At 43.1% G+C, this 21,129-nt stretch overlaps 1 protein-coding gene across 1 annotated transcript in view; it reads right to left on the bottom strand.

Annotated features, from left to right (window-relative positions):
- Window positions 1-21,129, bottom strand: part of SUGCT (succinyl-CoA:glutarate-CoA transferase) — a 634,978-nt gene that overhangs the window by 112,183 nt on the left and 501,666 nt on the right. The window contains exon 13 of the mRNA XM_072599104.1: window positions 18,411-18,474. Coding sequence (XP_072455205.1) covers window positions 18,411-18,474 — 64 coding nt within the window. The remainder of the gene's footprint in view (window positions 1-18,410; window positions 18,475-21,129) is intronic.

Raw genomic sequence — 21,129 nt, 5'->3', positions numbered from 1 at the left:
GGGTTGCTGTCTCTACTTGGTTGAGTGATAAATACACCAGAAGTTGTTGCTGTAAGGGCTGGATCAATTGAGTAAATCAACCAAGACACCTCTTCTGCCCCCACTTAAAGTAGAAGATGGAATGCCTTAGCCAGGTCTTGGTCAGTCAATCAAGCAATCACAGGCATTGGACTAAGTGCCTCTACCACCACCACCAAAAGGCCTAGCTGAACTGGAAGGAAACACAAGGGGCATTCAGATTGACTGACTTGGCTACACCTGGGGGGGCCTAGAGCACCCAAGAGAGCTACTTTAGAACCTCGAGGAGAGAGCAGGGAGCTTTCCAGTTAACCCCCTACAGAAGTACTTACTGAGAAGGAGAGCAAAGCCTTGGGTCTTGGGCTTTACCTATCCACCCCAATCATTTATCCCTTTACTGGAACAGAACCCCATGAACTTCAGAGCTCTGGAAGGCCTCCATCTTTCCATAAGCATCCTAGCTGCATCTGTGGATCAGCTCATGGGAGTGTCTGTGTTGGGAGCCAAAACAAAACAGGAGCAGATTTGAGGTGCATAGAGACCTCAGAAGAAAAGCTATACCACACTTAAGGGGAATTCTTTGAGAATCCCAGCAAGACAAGAGGATCCTCTAGCAGAAGCACTTCCAGGTTCTCCTTTGCCACACCCAAGTTTATAAACTTGAGCCCATTGTTCTCTGGATTTTGCCTGTAATTGTGGGAGCACGTTACAGAATGGCAGGAGGAGGGGAAGAGGTGGTGTCACTGACTTTTCTTATTATAGCTACCATTTATCTAGAACTCTAGGGTTTGAAAAGCACTTTACATGTATTACCTCATTTGATCCACACAACAACTCTGCAAGATAGGTGCTATTATTATTCCCATTTTACAAATGAGGAAACTGAGGCTGGTAGAGGTCAAGGGAGCTTTTCAAGGTCACACAGCTGGTAAGTGTCTGAGTTGGGATTTCAACACAGTTCTTCCTAACTCCAAGGCCAGCACTCTATCCACTTGGCCTGTCTATACTCTTATTAGATGACCTTAGGAAATACCACTTTCTAAAAGCTAATTCAGTACGGCTGACTAACGATGATATACACAACACTGAAGGAGACTCATGAGCTACATGGCTCCAGAAAAGGCACTGCCTTCCACATGAGGTCTTCCTTCACCCCATGCATCATCTGAAGGTGATCCCACCTTCCTGCAATATACCATCACTGTCTGTACCTTTCCAATATACTCTACTCGTTGACATGACTATCTTTGGCCCATTGTTGTCTTGCCCATTTTAGAGTGGAAAATACCTGAAGGCAGAAGCTGTGTTTTGGACATGTAGCCCCCAGCACAGTGCCTGGCCTAGAGTCAGTGCTTACGCACTATCTGTTGACTGAAGGAACGTTCAGTATTGACTTTCACATTAACCATGAAGTCTCCAGTGAAGAAAGAGAGTGTTGGAGGAAGCCCAGATGTATTTGTTAGTCTTTGACTTTTGGAACTGAGATGGTGTGGTCTGTTCTGGGAAGGCCAGCATGGGAGGGAGAGGCCAGGAATAACAGTCTCCATTTGAGATTTCTCATTATTCCAATACAAAAGAATATGCCATTCATTCTGCTTATTGGGTTGCTTTGAGTACATTTTAAAAACCCCAAACAGTAAAATTAGCTTTAATTATATTTGTGAAGTTTTAAATGGACTTAACTAATGAGCACATCTTTCCTTGGCCTCACCCCAAAGGAAAGTCATTTTCTACCTCTCCAGGGAGAATTTCATACCCACTGAAGCACTTCTCAATCTTTGTGGAATTGTGCTACTTATTTGTATAATTTTCAAGAATGAACATTACATCCTCAGAATATTTCACTACAAAGTCTTTAATATTCTTAGGAATTCCTGTATGTCTATGGTAAGATTCCTCATCACTCTACACTGAGTTAAACATAGTGTCTCCTATTCTCAGCCTAGATAGTCATTAATGTTCAGCAAGCCTTGATTAAACATCTGTGTGTCAGGCGCTGGTTGGGTGCTAAAACTTGTCAGTCCCTTCCCTCAAAGGGGTTATATTCTACAATAGAGAAATAGCATATGCATAGGGGAAGAAAAAAAACATAGAGTAACGCAAAGCACTTTCTGGGGGATGGAACACCAACTGGAGAGATCACGATAGTTATCCTGTTCCAAGAGAAAGACCTAAGCTGGTGATTGGAATTCATTACAGGGACCATCCCCCCTTTCAGGAAAAATGGAAGGCTGACTACCAGAAAAAAAACAAAGGTTAAAGGACAGTGGACCCTGCAGCCTCGTTCTCACACATTGGCTGCATTCTGAGGCTGCTTAGTGATGGGAAGGAATGGACATATAAGGTCCTACAGAACAATCCAGAATTCAGACTTGAAGACAGGAGCCAATTTGGGCTCTAATAGCACTGTGCATGGCACACATTCAAACCCTCAAATATGCCCTAAGATCTGGGATTCAGGCAACGCAGACACACATTATAACCTCCCATCATTTCACTGCCAGGGTCCTCCCCACAACTTGGAGGCTTTCCTCCCTTTCCCCTTCTATCTTGCAGGTATCAGGAGAACATTCCAGCCACTGGACTGCAGTCCCCCTCCAGTCATGTGACCCAGCCCTCTTCTCTTTGTCTCGCATATTTCCCTGATGACATTTCAGCCCCACATTCTTCTGTGAAATTCCAGAGTGGTCACATATTGCAAGCACGTCACATGGCAGATGCTTAAGAGAGGACTTCTGATTTGAATCACTGTACATGCCACTGGTCCTTCTCCCAGGAAAAGAACAATCTGCCTTTTGACCCCCAATCCTAACACCTCAAAATATCAGTCCTGAAGCGGTATGCATAGTGCCCAGGACCCAAAGGGCCTATATATATATTTAGAGCACAGTAAATGTTTGTTGACCTGAATTGGCGACATAATGGGTCCCCTGCTGTCCTACAGTGAAAGTCAGTATCTCTGGGATAATGAAGGTCACCATTCTCAGGCTTCCTCAGAAACCTCCCAAAGTATTCCAACTCCAACTCCAAGAGCTGGACATCAGTGGGTCATAGGGCAGCTCCACAGAGTGACCGGAGGGACCCCTCCCTATGTGAAATGCCTCCTGTGACTGGCCCCTGGGGGCTGAGATGAGACCAAGAACTAGCCAGGGACACCCTCTGGCTCTGTGCAACAGCCATCGTAATTCCCTGCCTGAGTAATACAAGGAGCAAAGACTGTAAAAAGGAAAAGCATTTCAATGACCAAATACCTGGCTGAGATCCAGTGATGGCGGCAGAAGGGGCTCATCTAAGTAAGGCTGGGCCAGAATCCCCAGCAGGAAGAGGCCAGCCTTTGGTAGAAGCCTCCCTGCAGCTCAAGAGTGCATTCCACTCTGGGACCCTTACCTGTATTAGGAAGCTTACATTCAAAGCTGCTCCTTGCCAGCTTTCACCCAATGTTCCTAGTGCTCTACCTACCCTGTCAAAAACAAATTTGGGCAGGTAGGAGAGAGAGACAGACAGACAGAAAAAGAGAAAGAGGAATCCATTAAGCATTTTCTATGTGGTAAAAAATAAAAGCAATTAAGACAGTGTCTACCCCAAGAGAGCTTACATTCTATTAGAGGAAGATGAGAAAAAAGTGGAAAATACTTTCTTTGTACAGACTTGACCTAGGCGGTACAATCTGCTCTAGCCTCACGATGGGCAATTTTTGTTTTGGTCCTATTACAGATGTAAATATACATAATTTAAATATACACATATATTTTTTCCCTTTGTAAAAAAAAATTAGACAATCTTTGCCCTAATGACTCCACTCTTGGACACATATATGCCCAGGGGGTCAAAGGGGAGGGTCTACTCAATATCACTTTCCCACATCAGATTCATTTTGCTGATGTGTGATATGTTTCGTTTTTCTAAAATTCGTAGTTATAAAGGAGGACTCTGGTTAGAAAAGGTTATTAGAACATAATGAAAGAGAGAAAGAAAGAAAAGCATTGCTTTTGCTTGCTTGTTTTTAGAGAAAAAAAGAAATGCTAGGCTTATTTCCAAAAGGCAAAGCAAGAGGATAAGTGAATGGATGCGCATTCCTGCCTGGTTCCTCATGGAGACTCCCACCGGCCACGCGGCTCTGATACGGCCATCATCGGCTAAATCACTTCTCCTTAAACTGAAACTCTAACTCCTGGGCCTAGTCTAAGGCATCCAGTCGAACCCCATCCAGTTTAATCCCATTTCTCTTGGGCCAAAGGATGCATGTCACAAACAGACACGTAATAACTCAGACCTGCATGATGCGTCCAACTCTACAAAGCACTTTTTCATCATAATCTCATTTTTATGGCACAATAATTCATGCACAAATACATGGTTGTGCACATCAGGGGAAGAGGTTGTTTGCAAGTGCACGTGTGTACACACAGGAACGGCAAACGATGAAAATTAGCTAGCTGATCTCCACGTTTGTCAGAAAATGTTTTCCTGATAAAATCAGAAAAAAATTGACTACTTCACCAAAAAAAAGTGTTATTTAGGAAAAAAGAAATCTGCCTATTGCTACATGTCCCTCACTTGTTGTGTGCCTTCAGAAGAGGCAGCTAGGTGCACCATCATGCATAGAGCACTGGGTCTGGAATCAAGGAAGACCCTAGTTCGAATTGAGCTTCAGATACTTACCAGCAGTGTGACTCTGGGCAAGTCACTTAACCCCAAAATAAGGATAATAACAGCACCTACTTCAAAGGGTTGCTTTGAGGATCAAATGGGATATTTGTCAAGTGCTCAGCACAGTGTTGGTAGGTGCTCAGTAGATGCTCATTCCATCCCCTTACCTTCCTTAGATAAATCCCCTAAATCTCTCTTGGATGCGGATTCCTCATTTGCTTCTTCAACACACTCTGGATCACCACTCTAGAGCTGGAGGGAACTTGGACATCATTGAGAGTCTGACAACCTGATTTTCTAGAAGGAGAAACTGAGGCCTAAAGTAGAAAAGCAAGTTGTCCAAGGTCACACAAGTCATACCGGGTGCCAGGTGTTCCTGACTTCAATGACCGTCCTCTTGATGCCCCTCAGATTTACAGTCTCTGTGATGTGAGAGTGGCCTAAACCAGAAGCCTAGTTGTGGGAGCCATGGCAAACACAGTGGACAAGTCTGATACAATCATCACACTCCCAAGTTGGAGATGGGGGGGCACAGGATTTGACCCACATTCCATCCGTCCATGACAGTAATGGCACATGGTACTCAAGTAGGGCCTCCCGACCTCCCTCTACACTCCCCCCACCCATCCTCTACAAACTGAGTTTCTATCACACCTCCCACCAAGGGCAGAAGTCTAACCTCTCCTTTCATATATGTGATATGTTGAATAAGGATAAAGAGGCACCACCGTCCAAAGAAAACACAGGGTTGACAACTCAGAGGGTGATGCTTGATGTGCTAGAAAAATACTGCAAGGGCCGCCCTTGCCAGAGGATTTCCTCAGCTGTGAGTGAGAGGGCATGAGTGGATAGAGGACTAGTCCAGGCATCTGGGGCAGTTGTAAGCTGTGCCCAGAAAACAATCTCATTCATGCATTTCAAGGGATTTCTTCTTTGTGTGTTATTTTACTCATCCTGATGTATTTGTATTTCCAGTGCCTGGCATGGAGTCAGAGCTTAGATGCTTGTTGACTGATCCCCCAGGGCTAGTATCCTCCTACCCTCTCGAGTAACCTCGCATTGAACTACTTTGCATTTGTACTGATTCTCTTTCTTTGTATTTGTATACATAGGCATGTCTCTTCCAATAGAAAGTTAACTGCCTTGAGAGTAGGGATTTTGTTTTTCATTTTGGTCACTGCGTCTCCAGTAACGAGCCTGGCACATTTAAGAAATACTTGTTGAATGACAGATGGACCAAATGACTGCGTCACCCTCACCACTGACACTATCACCCATGTCTCCTCCTGCCTTTTGAAAGAAGGGTCCCAGAAAAAGAAAAAAAGAAAGGAAACAAGTATGTTTGGGTCATCCTGGGCTTCAAAACTTCTCTTTCCCCAAGGCCAAGTCTTCTTAGTCCTCAAATGCTCAAAATCATCAAAATCCATTTCAAGGGCATCCCTCTGGGCTGGCCATGAATCCTGCATTATTTTGCTTCTGGCTTATCCAGATTTATTTCTGTCACTAACTCTAGTAGACTGGCTTATACTCGGCATCAGAGAGGTGGGGGTAGGGAAGATCCCAAGGGGATGGGAAAGATCCCAAGAAATTTCTTGTTGCAAAAGGGGTGGGAGTCATTTCATTTATTTATTTTTTTGTATCTGAAAAGACCTAAGTCCCACAGAAAACATCTTGGTTAATATAAGGGTCACCTTCGTCTTGAGTGTGGTATTTCACCCAGGATGTCTGTCTCCAGATTAGGAATTTGGTGTTCTTCATCCAATTTAAGACCAACTGTCTTAAAGTCATAATTTTCTTTTTACTCTCCTTGCTGGGAAAATCCACAATGGAAGATTTAAACACACACACACACACACACACACACACACACACACACACACACACAGTCTGTAACTCACTGCAAATGGAGTGAAATAACTAATGGAAATCTGCTTTTGATTAGAGATAAAACCCCCCAATAAGGAGAGTGTCGGCCATCACTCCTACTTTTCTCTAGACTCAGCTATCATATTGCTATAAAAGGGCAGGATGGGGCCCTCTTCTCTCGAGGAATACCATGGCGTCATTTCGATGTTCACTCTAGCTTGAAAAAATAAAAAATATGTATATTAAGAAAAAAAGTTGAAGTTTTCAGGAAAGATGACGGAGACTCTCCTAGGACTGAGAACCTTTAAAATACAGAATGTCAAAAGGTAAGCCTCCCCTTAAGGAATACATGACATCAGGCAGAAGCTATCTCGATGCAAAGATAAAACTTACTAGTTTATAGATTTTGGAGACACTGCTTTGACACTCAGTTGTGACTGGGGTTACAGCCAGCTGGCTGGTCTTGGACTCCAAGTGGAAGAGTGTTTTCTTAGGGGCTCAGTTTCTCTATCTGTTAAATTAGGGGTTGGATAGGACAGCCTCTGTCTGAGCCCTTTCAGCTCTGGATTTGTGCCACTAACATCCAGAAAGTGAGACTGGGGTCAGCCTTGGAGGGAATGCCATTGACTCTGAGGTGGTCAAGGCAGCATTATCTAATTGAGCCCAATGTCTCAGTTTGTCCCCATTAAAAAAAAAAAAAAACATCTCCAAATGGATAATGGAAAGATATTTTTTTGATTGTTGTGGTTGCTATTGTATTAGTGTCTAATTCATGTCCCACCCACCCATGGAAATCCCTTGCTCTTTTAAATCATTCCAGAAGAGTTATTCAAATGCTTTTTTTAACATTCCCATTTGTTCTGGTTTTCCAATCAATCCCAATCTGTCATTTATATATTTATTAAAGTAAAAAAGAAAGTACTATGAGGATCGCCAAATGAGATGATGCATCATGTCGGCTAAGTCCCCTCTCTGGTACTAAATTCCTCAAAATGGAAATCAGTTGCACAAATGTAAAATACATAAGGAGTTGGCCGTAATGACTAAAAAAGGCGAATGAGGTAACGCAAGTATGGACTGTTTGTCTCAGAAGTATCATAAATAGGAATAAGAAATTAAACATTTGCAATCAACATTCACTCAGCTCAAAGGAAAGAATGTATGTATGTATATATATATATATATATATATGTATATAAATATAGATTATAAATACATAAAAATACAGATAGACAGAAATACCCAGGCACGCCAATAGCTCTCCTAACCCTGGCTGCACCTCAGCTTCCTAAAGGACCAGGCATAAATCATTTTAGCTGTGTCCTAGCATCGGTTTGGTTCACAAAGGACACGTCTGCCTACCTCCCACTCTCACATACTGGTAAAGTCACTCCTTGTGATTCTTCTTGTACCGAGAAAAAAAACCCCAGATATCTCGCACACTAAACCTCCTGAGTACAATAGGTAACACAAACAGCTCTAGATATGTACACTGCATTGGAAAGCATGCTGGATTTTTTCATCAGAGGACCTGAGTTCAAATTCTGATTCTGTCATGCAAGGATGCCAAGTAATCTCTCTGGGTCTCACTTCTTTCGTTTATAAAATGAGGGAGATTCCTTTCCCACTCTAAAGCTGTAATCTTGGGATTCCAGTGCATTTAGCAAGAATCGCACTGCTAGGTCTAGGTTAAGAGAAATTATTGACAATTCTGAACTCTTCCATCAACTTACAACATGCCCTCCAGGGAAGTGGGGCCTTTTTGCCCACACCTCACCTTCCTGGTACGGGAAGTGGGAGGAGGAAGAGATAAAAGACATGGTTTTAATAAGATGTGGCCACCTTGGAATGGTCTAGAAGTAAGCGTTGCTTGCTGAATCAATATGTCATTTCCTTGTCTTCCATGAGGAAAGGAGCTGACTCAGTCATTTAGTAGCTTTATGACCTTGAGCCAGTCCAGTCTGTAAGCCTCAGTTTTCCCTTCTATAAAATGGGGGTGGGGGGGGGAGGGAGAGAGCTAGAAAGCCTTGGAAGTCCTTTCCAGTTCTAAGCTACGATCCAATGGCTATCCCATTCCTGTACAGCTCTGAGAAGCCTCTTGGAAGCCTCTGATCCTGTGGGGGTGGCAATCTCCCCATCCTCCCTGATGAACCTTGTTTCCATAATAGACCTTGTTCTGTAGATCAAGGCTGCTTCTCTTCATTCAGCACATTAATCGAGCTTTCCACTTCTTTGACATCATACCTTTGGAGTATTTATAGCCCGTTCTCATGTGCCCGATTGTCTTCTCTCCTCCAGGTCATACATCTCAGATTCATCACATTTCACTACTTCAATTGTATCCTTTAATCACCTCATCAGCCCTGTCATATTTTTTAAAAGTTTCCTTCCACTTAATCAGTCTTATTTCTAAGCTTGAGCTCTGAGAGTTGTTCAGTCTTCCCCAATGCAGCCGCCAGGAAAAGGAAGCATCCTCATCTTCTGCAGGGACGCCATTGCCTTTGGAGGCTGGGCCGATACTCACACAGGTCCCACAAGCCATCTTGTGCACATCCTAGCCAATTGCTTTGAACCTAATCGACTTCCACCATGAATGCATGTGCAAGGAAAACAGAAATTGGGAAGCAAGTTCAAGGAATCACAGGGAATGTAATGAAAGCTCATCTTGACTGCTTTCTATCAGTGCAGCTTGTATCATCTCCTGCTTGGCTCTTCTCTTATTCAAGAGATTTGGGGGCCATTCATATTCACAAGATCAAGCATCATGAAAACACAGATCTAGGTCCAGAAGGGGCTATCCAGCAAAGGCACTGGATTGTGCCATCTTGGAACACATTGCCATTCAGAGTAATATGTGCCACAGGGTCCTTGTGTAGGATGGCACAAGGGATAAAGCATGGGTCTTGGGAGATGTATGGCCCTGGGCATGACACAACACCCTCCATGGGCCTCAATATTCCTTATTTGCAAAATGGGAACAATAATGGTGCATACCTCACAGGGTGGTTTGTGAGGCTTAAATAAGAAATAGATGTCAAGTGATTTGCAAAATTTAAAAGCCATGTAAATGACGTTGTTAATATTACATTTTTACATGTTTTTTATATTATATTTGGGGCAACTAGGTGGTGCTGTGGATAGGGCACTGGGTCAGGAAGACCCAGGGTCCAATCTGACCTCGGACACTTACTAGCTGAGTGACCCTGCCTCCATTTCCTCATCTGTAAAACAGCGTTTTACGTGAAGCACATAAGCTTGGCACATAGCAAGCACCATATTGGCTATTGTTATTAATCCCTGGATAGATGTGTGGGAGTGAGCAGAGGAGGAAATTTTGGCCTGAGGACAAGAATGGTTTTCTTACAGGGGGAGCTGTTCAGCGCCTTTACGGGAGGTGCCCCTGCATGACCCTTGCAGGGACTGTGGCAGAGGGGATTCCTGCTCAGGTGCCTCCGGGCTCTCTGACCTTGGCGACCATGCTCAACTCAGAGATTCTGGATATGAAAGCAAAGCTCCTCTCCCCTCACCTATCACTGGAGGCAGCCTCCCCTCCAGCTGCAGAGGACATTGGCTGCAAGTGGGCCCTGGGTGGCCCCAGACTCAGCTCTGGACAGTAGATATGATAAATGGGATAGATTATACATCTACATTTGTTACTGAGGCTTACAAGAGATGGCTGCAGTTCCTTCTTCCTTTCCTTCATTTTATTTTTCTTTTTAAATTAAGGATCAGACTTGTAACCACTTGGAATGTTGTTAACCCCTTCATTTCCACCAGCCTCCCCTGCCTCCTCCTGATGCCTTCTTCACATCCCCTGCACTGGTCTCTGTCTTTTCCATGTTGTAGAGTACAGCACAGGACAGTCTGGGTGTAATCTCTCCAGGTAAAGGCCAGACTCTCTAGGCTGTTTAGACATGTCTCTGCTTCATTCACTTAACACTGTTTCCCATCACCCACTTCTCTGGCTTCAGGGTGAAGCTAAAGTGTTACTCCAGAGACAAAATACCCCTGGTCTTCAAGTGCGTGTGCTGCTGTAGGGGTATCCAGAATCCAAAGCTTAGAGTCATCTAAGAATGCTTCAATTCCAACCATTTTATCTGTTCAATAATTACAGTGAGTTTAAGTTGGGATTGATATGATATAATATATAATATGTATGCTACATGATGTCACATGATGTCACATGATATAATATATGTTTGCTATTCAATGATTTTTCAGTTATGTCTCTGTGACACCATTTTCTTGGAAGAAATACTGAAGTGGTTTGCCATTTCTTTCTGCAGCTCATTTTATAGATGAGGAAACTGAGGCAAACAGGGTTACGTGACCTGCACAGGGTTATACAGCTAGCAGTATCTTAGGTCAGATTTGAACTCAAGTCTTCCTGATTCCAAGGTCACTTCTCTGTCCGTAATACCTTGCATCTGTGCATATACATATGCAACCAAAAGATGATAAGAAAGCCTTGTTTGGAAGTGCCTTTGCTTGATTCCTTATCATGGCCCCTTTAGGAATACATCTTTCCAGAGAAGTAATGGGGACTCTGAAAGACAGGGGCCACTCTGTCTTAGACTTCAGAATCTGAGAGAAGGCTTGGAGAGCTGGTCAGGGCCTGAGTTATGACCTCAATTTTGAAAAAGCATATTTCAGTTTTTAGAGAGTAGGAGAATAGAGGAAATCTACTTTCAGAAATGGATGCTTAACAAGACGAACACTAACATTGCCATGTGAGTACAGAAGGAACACAGGTCTAACAATTTCCATAAGTGTAATAAAATCTTTTATGCACAAAGAATGAGGGAAAGGAGGGCAAGCAGTCATCTTTTGTCTTCAGGTATATGAAGGGGTATCTTTTGTCAGGAAAAATAACCCTGTTCTCCTCAGTCCTGTTCTACCCAGCAGTTGTGGGTAGAAGATGTCTGTTGACACCAACATCAAAGAAAACTTCCTTTCTCCTCAAGCCATCCTAGAATATAATGGGCAGCCTTGAGAGGACATTTTTATTTTTTTTTCACTGAAGGTCTTCAAGGAGCCACTTGTTGAAGGATGTCCTAGAAGGCTGTCCGTCTCAAGTGGTCTCTGAGGTCCTTTCAGCTGAGATTCTCTGCTTTCATGGAAGCAGTGCCCACAGGCTGAGCTGAATGAGAGCTTAGAGCTTGTCTAATTTACTTTCTTAATTTTATAGGTTAGGAAACTGAGGCTCAGACAGTAGAACTGACCTCCCAAGGTTATATGATAAGACATGAACTCAGTCCAAATTCTCCTACCTCATGAGGCTTCAGTTTATCAGTCCCCAAACCCTTTTAGTAAGCACCTGGCTAGCTTGGCAAATGCTGATCTGAGTTGATGTGTACAGTATCTGGCAAGGGAGAGAACCGAAAGCGCATTTGTTAATGGATTGTCTAATTAAATAGACAAGATTCTTGCCTTCTAAGAAATTATGATAACTGTGCAGCTCTGTACCTGTGACGAATGGCCTGAACCAGGGCACTATAACAAACCATCCAACATATTCACACATACAAGATGCTGGATAATCAAAGAAAATAATATTCAATGCCAAAATCAATGAGACAAATGGGCAGAACCTGAATTCAGCACTCTGATAACTTGGCCTGCTCCACATCGGGTCAGAAGGGTCTCTCTCTTGGAGGAGGACCCAGCTTCCATGAACTAAAAGTACCTCTAAGAGCTAGGTACAATCCCCAAATCCAGAGAGTTAATATTAGGTGAAGGGCCATCCCTTTCCCACCTCCCCGTACAAAAATACATCTTTTAAAATAGTCATTGGTGCTGTCCTCAGAGTTCTGGGAAGTTTGGACTTCCTACCTTTGTGAGTCTCCAAGAGCAGGATAATGATCATATACTCTCTTCTGATGGGGAGAATGCTAAAGTGAGAGATTGTGAAAAGTGCTCCCATGTGCTGCACCCAAACCTGCAGAACATGGGACCAAGGTGTGAATGGGAAAGTCATGTCTACATCCTGTAGCAGGTTCTTTAAGAGACGTCACCACTTAAGGGATGGAGAGTTGGCTTCTGAAATAGGAAGACTCTAGATCAAGTCCCATTTTTTATACAAACTGGCTGAATGACCTTAAATAAGTTCCTAATCCTCTGAGTGGCCCCAGACAATTTTCTAAGACTACCAGAGGCAGTAAAGTTGCCAACCTGCAGGGGTTGGGGAAGCCATTAGACTCTGCTCTATCTTCACACAAAAAAAAGATCCATTAGCCACAAACATACAACCAGAAGAGATGCAATTCCCAGGCTTGGGAAGTAGCTGAAGAAAGTTACATAGAGAGATCAAGCCTTAAAACAACAGCAAGGTCTAGGTTAAATGACATAGAAGAGTTTAGGACTCTTTTAACTCCAAGCTGGAATGGAAAGCAAACAGATGGGAGCTCCTCAACCAAGCAACATGTCTGTTCCCTTTCCCCAATTTTCAGCTTCTTTTTCTGTCTCATCTTCCCCCATTAAATTGTTAGCACCTTGAGGGTAGGAACTGTCTTTCCTTTTATTTGTATTTCCAGCATGTAGCATAGCACCTGACACATAGTAGGTACTTAATACATTGACTATTATTGATTATTGATATGCACTGGCCACCTCTTCCCAATATCCCTACTGGAACTCCCAAAACATTTTTGTAAAGACACGTTGGAATCCACACTGACTTCTTTGGTCTCTAAACGGCAGTTTATCAAGTTTTAGCGAAGTTATCAAGAAAACATTCACTTTCCTGAGCTTTGGTGCTCAGTCTTAAGATCCTATGGCTGCTTATACCATGTGTCTGTGGGAAAATGTAACCTGAGTTTCAAGCAATCGCCTTATAAGCAAAGATGGGAAAGAGAACCCATTTTGTTGGGGGCTTTTGCTTATTTATTTTGGTGTTCTTTTATTGAGTATTGCCTCTGAGACAACTACCTGACCAATAAAATGTCTGGTGCTGACTTTTCTCCTTTCCCTGTGCCCCACCTGCCTCAAATGCCTTTCATTAGCACATCCTGAAAAGAGAGTGTGCATTTAGGCTTCCTATCTGGGAGGGATCGGTAAACAAAGCTGTCACTCACCATTAGGACCCTATGGAGAGCAGAGCTGCACTGTTCTCAGGAGACAGTGAGATGTTAATCTCAAAAATGTCCTGGAAGGATCAGGCTCATTTTAAAACAAAGATGGCGCATATTAAGAATGATTCTTTAGAACAAATATTTCTTTAATCAGAGAAGCATCCTGAAAAACAAGGCAGACTAGAGAGATGTCTAATCCATATAGAAGGCTAACTTTAGTTTGATGTTTTCTGAAGACTCATGATTTCACATGCATTGGCATTCCCTTCCCTGAGGCGGATTCCCCTGACCCCTCCATGCCTTCAGTGCATTGCTGTACCCCAAAAGACCATTCCCCGGGGCCAGCTTCACCATAACAAGCCTCTTCTCCCATTTCTTGGTTCCTCCTTGGATGGTGTACCCATGGTCCATGACAGGTCTTATAAGGAACACATACATTTAGATATGGCAGTGGTCTTAAAGGCCATCTAGTCCAATCCCCTCATTTAACAGGTGAGGAAACTGAGATTCTTATGCTTGAAGCTTTTCCAACCTTAGAGAAATCCTGATCTTTGCCATCAAGGGGTAAAGTATGAAAATATGAGCTTAGTGTAGGTTGTGGAAGGCCAAGGAAGAAGACAAGCTGCAGCCAATCTCCAAAATAACATGTAGAATTCTCAGGGCATGTTGAATCTAGCTCCATATGGCACCACAATGAGGAAGAACCTGAGGAAGAACTCAGGGTGGGGGGAGGAAATGACATATAAATCTTCAGATATCTGAAGGATTTTCAGGGAACAGAGTTTTTCTATTTAGTCCCGGAAGGTAGGAATAAGAGCACTAGGCCACCGTGTGGAACTCGCAATGGTATAAACTTTGGTTTGTCCTCAGGAAAAACTTGACAACTATGATTGTCCCAAATGAAAGTTGTCTCCACTGCCTGGAGAAGTAGTGATTTATCCTCAGTTGGAGGATCATAGGATGATGGGGTTAAGTTGTCAATGAGCATTAAGTATGTACTACATTCATGCCCTGTTCTAAGCATAAATACAGGCAAAAAAAATGGACCCTGCCCTCAGGGAAATTTTATTATAGTGTTAGAAGACACACACGAAAAGGAGATGAAAAGAATAAGAACATGGGGGAAGATTTCCGAAGAGTAAACCATTGCTGATGTCTGGGACCTCCTTAAAAATGGAGGTTCCAGAAGGAAGTCACTGACAGAGAAGGGGACCAAAGGGCGGGCATGGCAATACAAGGGAATTGGAAGCAATCAGAGGTAATTTACTCCAACCCCTTCCTTTGGGCAAATGGTGCCCAACTCAAGATCAGGCAGAAAGGAATTGTGAGACACCAGATTCAAACCCAAGCCCACATTCGGTGTTCTTTCCAGTGGACCACACTGTCTCTCTTTAAGCAGAGGCTGGATAACTACTTGTCAGGGATGTTATAGTAGGAATTCCTTTCATGAATGGATTGGTCTGGATGTCTACCAAGATCCCTTCCAGTCCTGAGGATGCTGTGATTTTATGAAATGCCCATAGAATGAATGATATGACCCTCCTATTCACGCATGATGCCTCCTGACCTTGGTCCTCAGGGATATAAGAGAAGGAACCGCCAAACCTAGTGGAAAGAAAGCAAGCACCAGAGGACGGAAGGAAGTTAAGAAAGTGAAATCTGAGAGGAAAGGGGGTATGTTGGTGGTGGGAGGTGGGATACATGTTTGGAGGCAGCCACCAACCATTTAGGTGATGCTTCTCTGGTTTGGACACTTTTACTGTAGTTTCAGGACAATTTCAACCCAGACTTTACTGTCCACAGGCAAGCGGGAGAAGAGGTAGGTGTTCCTGGTCAGCGTTAGGTTGAAAACTGTGGAACAAGAAGGCTAATGGTCATGCTGACCCAAAATACACCCTCTGGCCATACGTGCTCTGGTCTTGGCATGTGAACATTTGTTTCCCATTGCCTTCCTTCTCCAAACAACTTCTCTCAAACACATCTGGAAGTCTCCAAACATGCAGGTTTACCCTTGTAGGCTATAGAGACTTGAGCTGGGCACATGAAAGCTGAGCTAGAATTGTCATTGCCATGGAGGGGGACCTAGGAAGAACTGATCTTGAGGTCCTTCTGCCTAGTTCTTAAATCCAGGGGGATATCAAAAATTTGGAACTCTGAGAGATCCTGAGCCAGAGGAAACTCCACTCCTACCATCCTGGTATGTGCAGCCTGGTCAGTTAGGCTAAGACTGATATGAGACTCCACAAATGGCAGGAAAGATGGGGGTGGGATGGCTGGGGGAGTTACTGTGAAGATGTTAGTGACAGAGCTTATATTCCAGCATCACCACTGCAAAGTTCTCAGGTCTTGTCCATCCTCTTCAACCCTATCACACTCCAATCTAAGTCAGTGGAATGATTGGACTGTAATCAGAAGCCTGAGGGAATTATACTCAGTAGCTGAGCACAAAGAGAGAAACACAGACACAGAGAGACAGAGAAATAAAGAGAGAGTGACAAAAAAGAGAGGCAGAGAGGAGAGAAGACAGAAAGAAAGAGCAGAAAGGTAGGGGGAAGAAGAGAGGGAATGAAAAGGCAGAGAAGCAGAGAGAAGAGACTTTCCTCAACACAGGGGGATTTATTTGCTCGATAATGTATATGGACTTAATATTATACATCAGGAAAATTGTTAAAAGCTGACTTATAACTAGTAATATGCAAGGCTTCCTGAAAGCAAACTCAAGAGTTTATTTTGAAGTCTGATTAATAGCACAAAGGGTGAAGCAAAGTCTTCCATCCCTGGGGAACCATAGAAAGCAAAGGGAAGGATAAGAAATGAGACACACAAGATCAATGGGAGTTACCTCTGTGTCACCTTAGGTAAGTCATTTAACTCCCTGAACCTCAGTTTTCTCATCTGTGATGTGAGTTGGACAAGATGGCCTCTGCTGTCCCTTCTAACTCTGCATCTATGACCCTCTGAAGTATTCTAACTGCCAAAGAACCCTGCAGTCGAGAGTTTGACCCTTGTACCCAGTAAGGAGCAAACGATCACAGGAAGAGGGGAAGGAGGAAGGTAAAGGGGAAGGGGAAGGAGTGCACAAGGCTAGACATCCAAATGGGTCCATCCCTGGTCATTTTAAAGTTACTTTACACTATTGTGGCAAAGGGACCTAGGCCCAGAAATTCAGTGTACAGATCCACCAGAGAAGCTTCCTTGTTATTATAACCAAAGCTAAGACAGATTGGTCAGTTAAAAGTAATTTTGCAACTCTTGCCCAACAGGCCATTGCTGCAGACACTTTGATTTAAACTAGAGTTTTTGTGCGAGTGGGCTTCACTATTTGCTTGTTTAATGGCTTGTTTTGTCTGGGACCCATGATACAAGTGCTTCTGGACTGCTCGACATGAGAGACCCTGGTTCTGTTTCTTCTGGGTCACTTCTGATACCTGAGAACTGGGATGACAGGAGTTGGCCAAAGGCTAGAACTGAGTGGCACCATTTTGAGTCAGTTGTCTCCTCATGGGCAAAAAGAGCTCTCTAAGGTAGAGAGAGGGGACACAAGGGCCCCCTGGTTCCAGAGTGTACGTGGATCTTTGTTTATCATGCAAAGGTCAAGAGGAGGTCATCCTAGATGGATCAGCTCCATGAAAGTCAGAGTTTTCAAGGCATGCACAAGTAACCTGGAATATTAAACAATCTGTTCTATCCCCTAAACTGGAAATATTGATTGGGAAATCCATCCTTAGTAAACTGTTGCATTAGACTAGGTGATGAGGACATGTGATTTGCTGGCCAAGTGTGCTGGGCATTCTCCTCACCTCACTGAGTTCCCCTGACCTTGCCACCCTGAACCAATAGAGAAAGCTTCGTGTCCTATCCATCATTTACACCCTCATCAGGCAGTCACAAGGCACTTCTTCTTCTCACTCAGGATGTTTTCACTGACCGTCCCCCATGCATGGATCTCTCTCCTCAGATCTATGTCCTAGATTCAGTGGCTTCCCTCAAGACCCAGTTAACATCTCACCTTCTACAGGAAGTCCTACTTCCTCCCTCTTAATTCTAGTAAGTTCCTTATGTTGATTATTTCCTATTGATCCTGTAGCTTTCTTTGTTTGCCTGTTATCTCCCCCATTAGACTGTGGCATGATTGAGAGAAAGGTTTAACTTTGACCTTTCTTCACCTGCCTGGGGCTGAGCATAGTGCCTGGCACACAGTAGGTACTTAATAAGGTTTTATTGATGGAGTGATGGCATCTTTCTGACCATCATCAAACAGGACTTCTCCCCTGAGCACTTAGCCTCTTACAATCCAGAACTACAAAGTCCCATTTTCTCACCTGCTTTAGTCATCCCTTCCCTTGATAAACTTCCCCGCCCCCATACACACACACAGAAGGCACTGAAGTTTCCCCTGTGCTTTGGATGCCTGATTTTCTTACTGTCTTCTGGTTTCTTCCATCCCTTCCCTGATCTGGATCCACTCTTCACAGTAATCTCAAGAATGAGAATTGTAAATCATTTCAATCCTACGTTACCATTTAGATGACACTGTGTGACTTATGAGAAGAGCCCACTTAGGGATCAACGTGGAGGGTGTAGCTTCACTCTCACACCTCATCAAAGACCATGTTTCATCCTCACTCCATTTTGTTAACACAACAGAAATTCTTAGAACATGATGAGGTGAGGGGTGCACATCCATCGCACGTGAGCAGAAACGGCTTTCTCTGTTGTTTCCAGGGCTCTCTCCTTCTCACAATAGTCAGGTCAGAATACACCAAAGAGGCAAAGAGTAAAATCAAAGAACTCTTCATTTCCAACCTGGCACAGAGATCCTCCCCACAGTCGGGTGGTCCATTTCCATGATCAAACCATTGTGTAGCACCTGAAAGAAAGAACAGAGAGTCTTAAACCCAGATGAAATCTTTCATCTCAGGGGATGAACCTGAGACACCAATGCAATTTACAGTGTTCATAAAATTTGAGAACACAAAAGACATTTAAAATTCCCTTTCACAAGTCTACCAAATACATTCCTTGATGAAAAAAATCAAGGAAAGAATTTAAGCCTGCCAGTCCAATTCCTCCTCCTCCAAGAGCAGTTACATGACACCTCCTCCATGAAGCCTTCCCTGATGTCACCACCAATCAGAAATCTCTCTCCTCTCAACTAGCATACTTGTCACTTTCTATTCTGTATTTTATGTTTCATTCATTAAAAACATTTATGGAGGGGCAGCTAGGTGGCACAGTGGATAGAGCACTGACCTAGAGTCAGGAAGACCTGAGTTCAAAACTAGCCTTACTTATCAGTTGTGTGACCTTGGGCAAGAAACCTGACCTCTATCTGTCTCAATTTCCTCAGTTGTAAAATGGGGTTCATAATAGCACCTACCTCCCAGGGCTGTCATCAGGATCAAATGAGATAACATTTGTCAAGTGCTTAGCCCAGTTCCTGGCAAAGAGTAGGTACTTAATAAGTGCATGTTTCCTTCCCTTGTTGTCTACTTTAACATTTGCCAGGCAGCCTTTGATTAGTGAAAGGAGATATTAGACATTTATTATTCTTCTTAAAATACTATGTTGTCTCATTAGACTAATTCCCTTCTCTTAATACAGCCAGTCAGAGTCAATTCCAGTTATCTCCTCATATCTCCAATCCCCTCATCTTCCAAATCCATGCTGTTTCTCATTTCTGTTACAGAGTCTTCCAGTGGGCATAGTATCTGGATAATAGCTCAAGGAATTTGCAGCAACATTATTCCACTTATATTCCTTTTACTCTTCCACCCTACCAAGATGTTCCATCTCAAAACAACTTTGGCACTAACAGGCAGTAGAGGGAGTGATGGACCCACTACTGGGTCAGTGGACCTCCTGAGTGACTGGCATAGAAATGCTCCAATTTTACAGTCATTCAGCATGAGGCTGGCATTACTTTGTAACTGATTCTCTTTTTTTCATACCAAGAAGCTATGTGGCACAGTGAATAGGGCACCAAACTGGAAATCAAGAAGACATCTTCAGGAGTTCAAATTCTGCCTCAAACACTCCTTATTAGCTTCGTGATGCTGGTCAAATCACTTCACCTTCTTTGCCTCAGTTTCCTCATCTATGAAATGAGTTGGAAAAGGAAATGGCAAACCACTACAGTATCTTTGCCAAGAAAACCTTAAATGGGATCATGAAGAGTCAGACAATGAAATAACTAAACAATTTTTTTATACAACCTTTTTACTCTCTTTGACATATAGCTGTGTACTCTGGGCTCCTGTCCTAACAGACTCATCTAGACCCACATGGAGAACATGTTTGCCACCAGCTCCTATGACTGTGGATGGATGTTGTATGGCTTCCAGTACACTAGATGGACTCCTTACAGAGGCTCCAAAGAGCTCATCCAAGAAAAGTCTTTTCAAAGATCGAATCCCAATTTGTATCTCACAGTAGGATGAGAGATCATATCTTTCCCTCTGGTTCCTATATAGGGCTATCCTGAAAATGGAAATGTAGAAATCAATTCCAGCTAAGGCCAGAGACAAAAATCCCAGGCTAAATGTCTCTTTTAGCAACGATATGCCAATTTTTTTCCTTCTTCTCTTGTCCTTTCTTGCTTCTCTCTGTGCAACACCATTCACTGCCCCATGGCGCACACTCAGAAAAATGAAAAGAAAGGCTCTAAATAAAATATAACTCAACTGAGGGCTCTGAAATTAATTAACACTGAAATTTAATCATCTGCCTAAAAGGTAAAGGTCAGGGATGTTACTCAAAGTTTCATGAAGATAAAATACCCAATGATCTCTAAATGCCTAATAGAAATAACCTTTTAAATATCTCATCTGGTTTCTACACAGATTGCTACAAAGAAATCAATGAATGAATGAAGAAAACCATGTATTAAGTACTTATTACACCCTATAGGAGAGGTTTCTGTCTGCTAGGTTTTCCTCAACTCCTTTGCATTTAAAATAGTAAAGTTTAAACTGCAAGCTGGTCTCAGGATGAGAAAGACAAAAAGGGGGCTCATCTCACCATCATCATACTGTCTGTGTGGCCCTGGACAAGTCACAATGCTAAGATTCAGAGTAGATGCTTATGTGTTATTAGAGACATTTCCCCACAGAGAACTTCCCAAAGCAAAGAAATTACACACTTCCTCTCTAGCCACTATTTCTATTTAGAAGTAACATAGGAATTCACCAATTTTCAGAGTGAATGAGACCTCAATGGCCATCTTGTCCTAAGGAAAGATTAACTCTGCAACATCTCAGACACCCTGTCCCTACACTGGGCAACCATCTCCCAAAACAGGGAATGGGATCACCCAATCAAAAAGAGGTGATTAAATACTTACAAAACCAGAACTGAAAAAAGTTCTGCCCTGGGTATACTACAAGTATGACCAGAAGTGATGAGAGATTGAGAGAGACAGAGACAGAGATGGAGATGGAGACAAAGAGACAGACAGAGACAGAGACAGAGAGTGTGTGTGTGTACACATATACATATATATATACTATGAACATATATATTTATA

Source organism: Notamacropus eugenii, chromosome 3 (genome assembly GCF_028372415.1).
Source record: "Notamacropus eugenii isolate mMacEug1 chromosome 3, mMacEug1.pri_v2, whole genome shotgun sequence".
Taxonomy (NCBI): domain Eukaryota; kingdom Metazoa; phylum Chordata; class Mammalia; order Diprotodontia; family Macropodidae; genus Notamacropus; species Notamacropus eugenii.
This window is presented reverse-complemented; position numbering and strand designations above follow the sequence as displayed.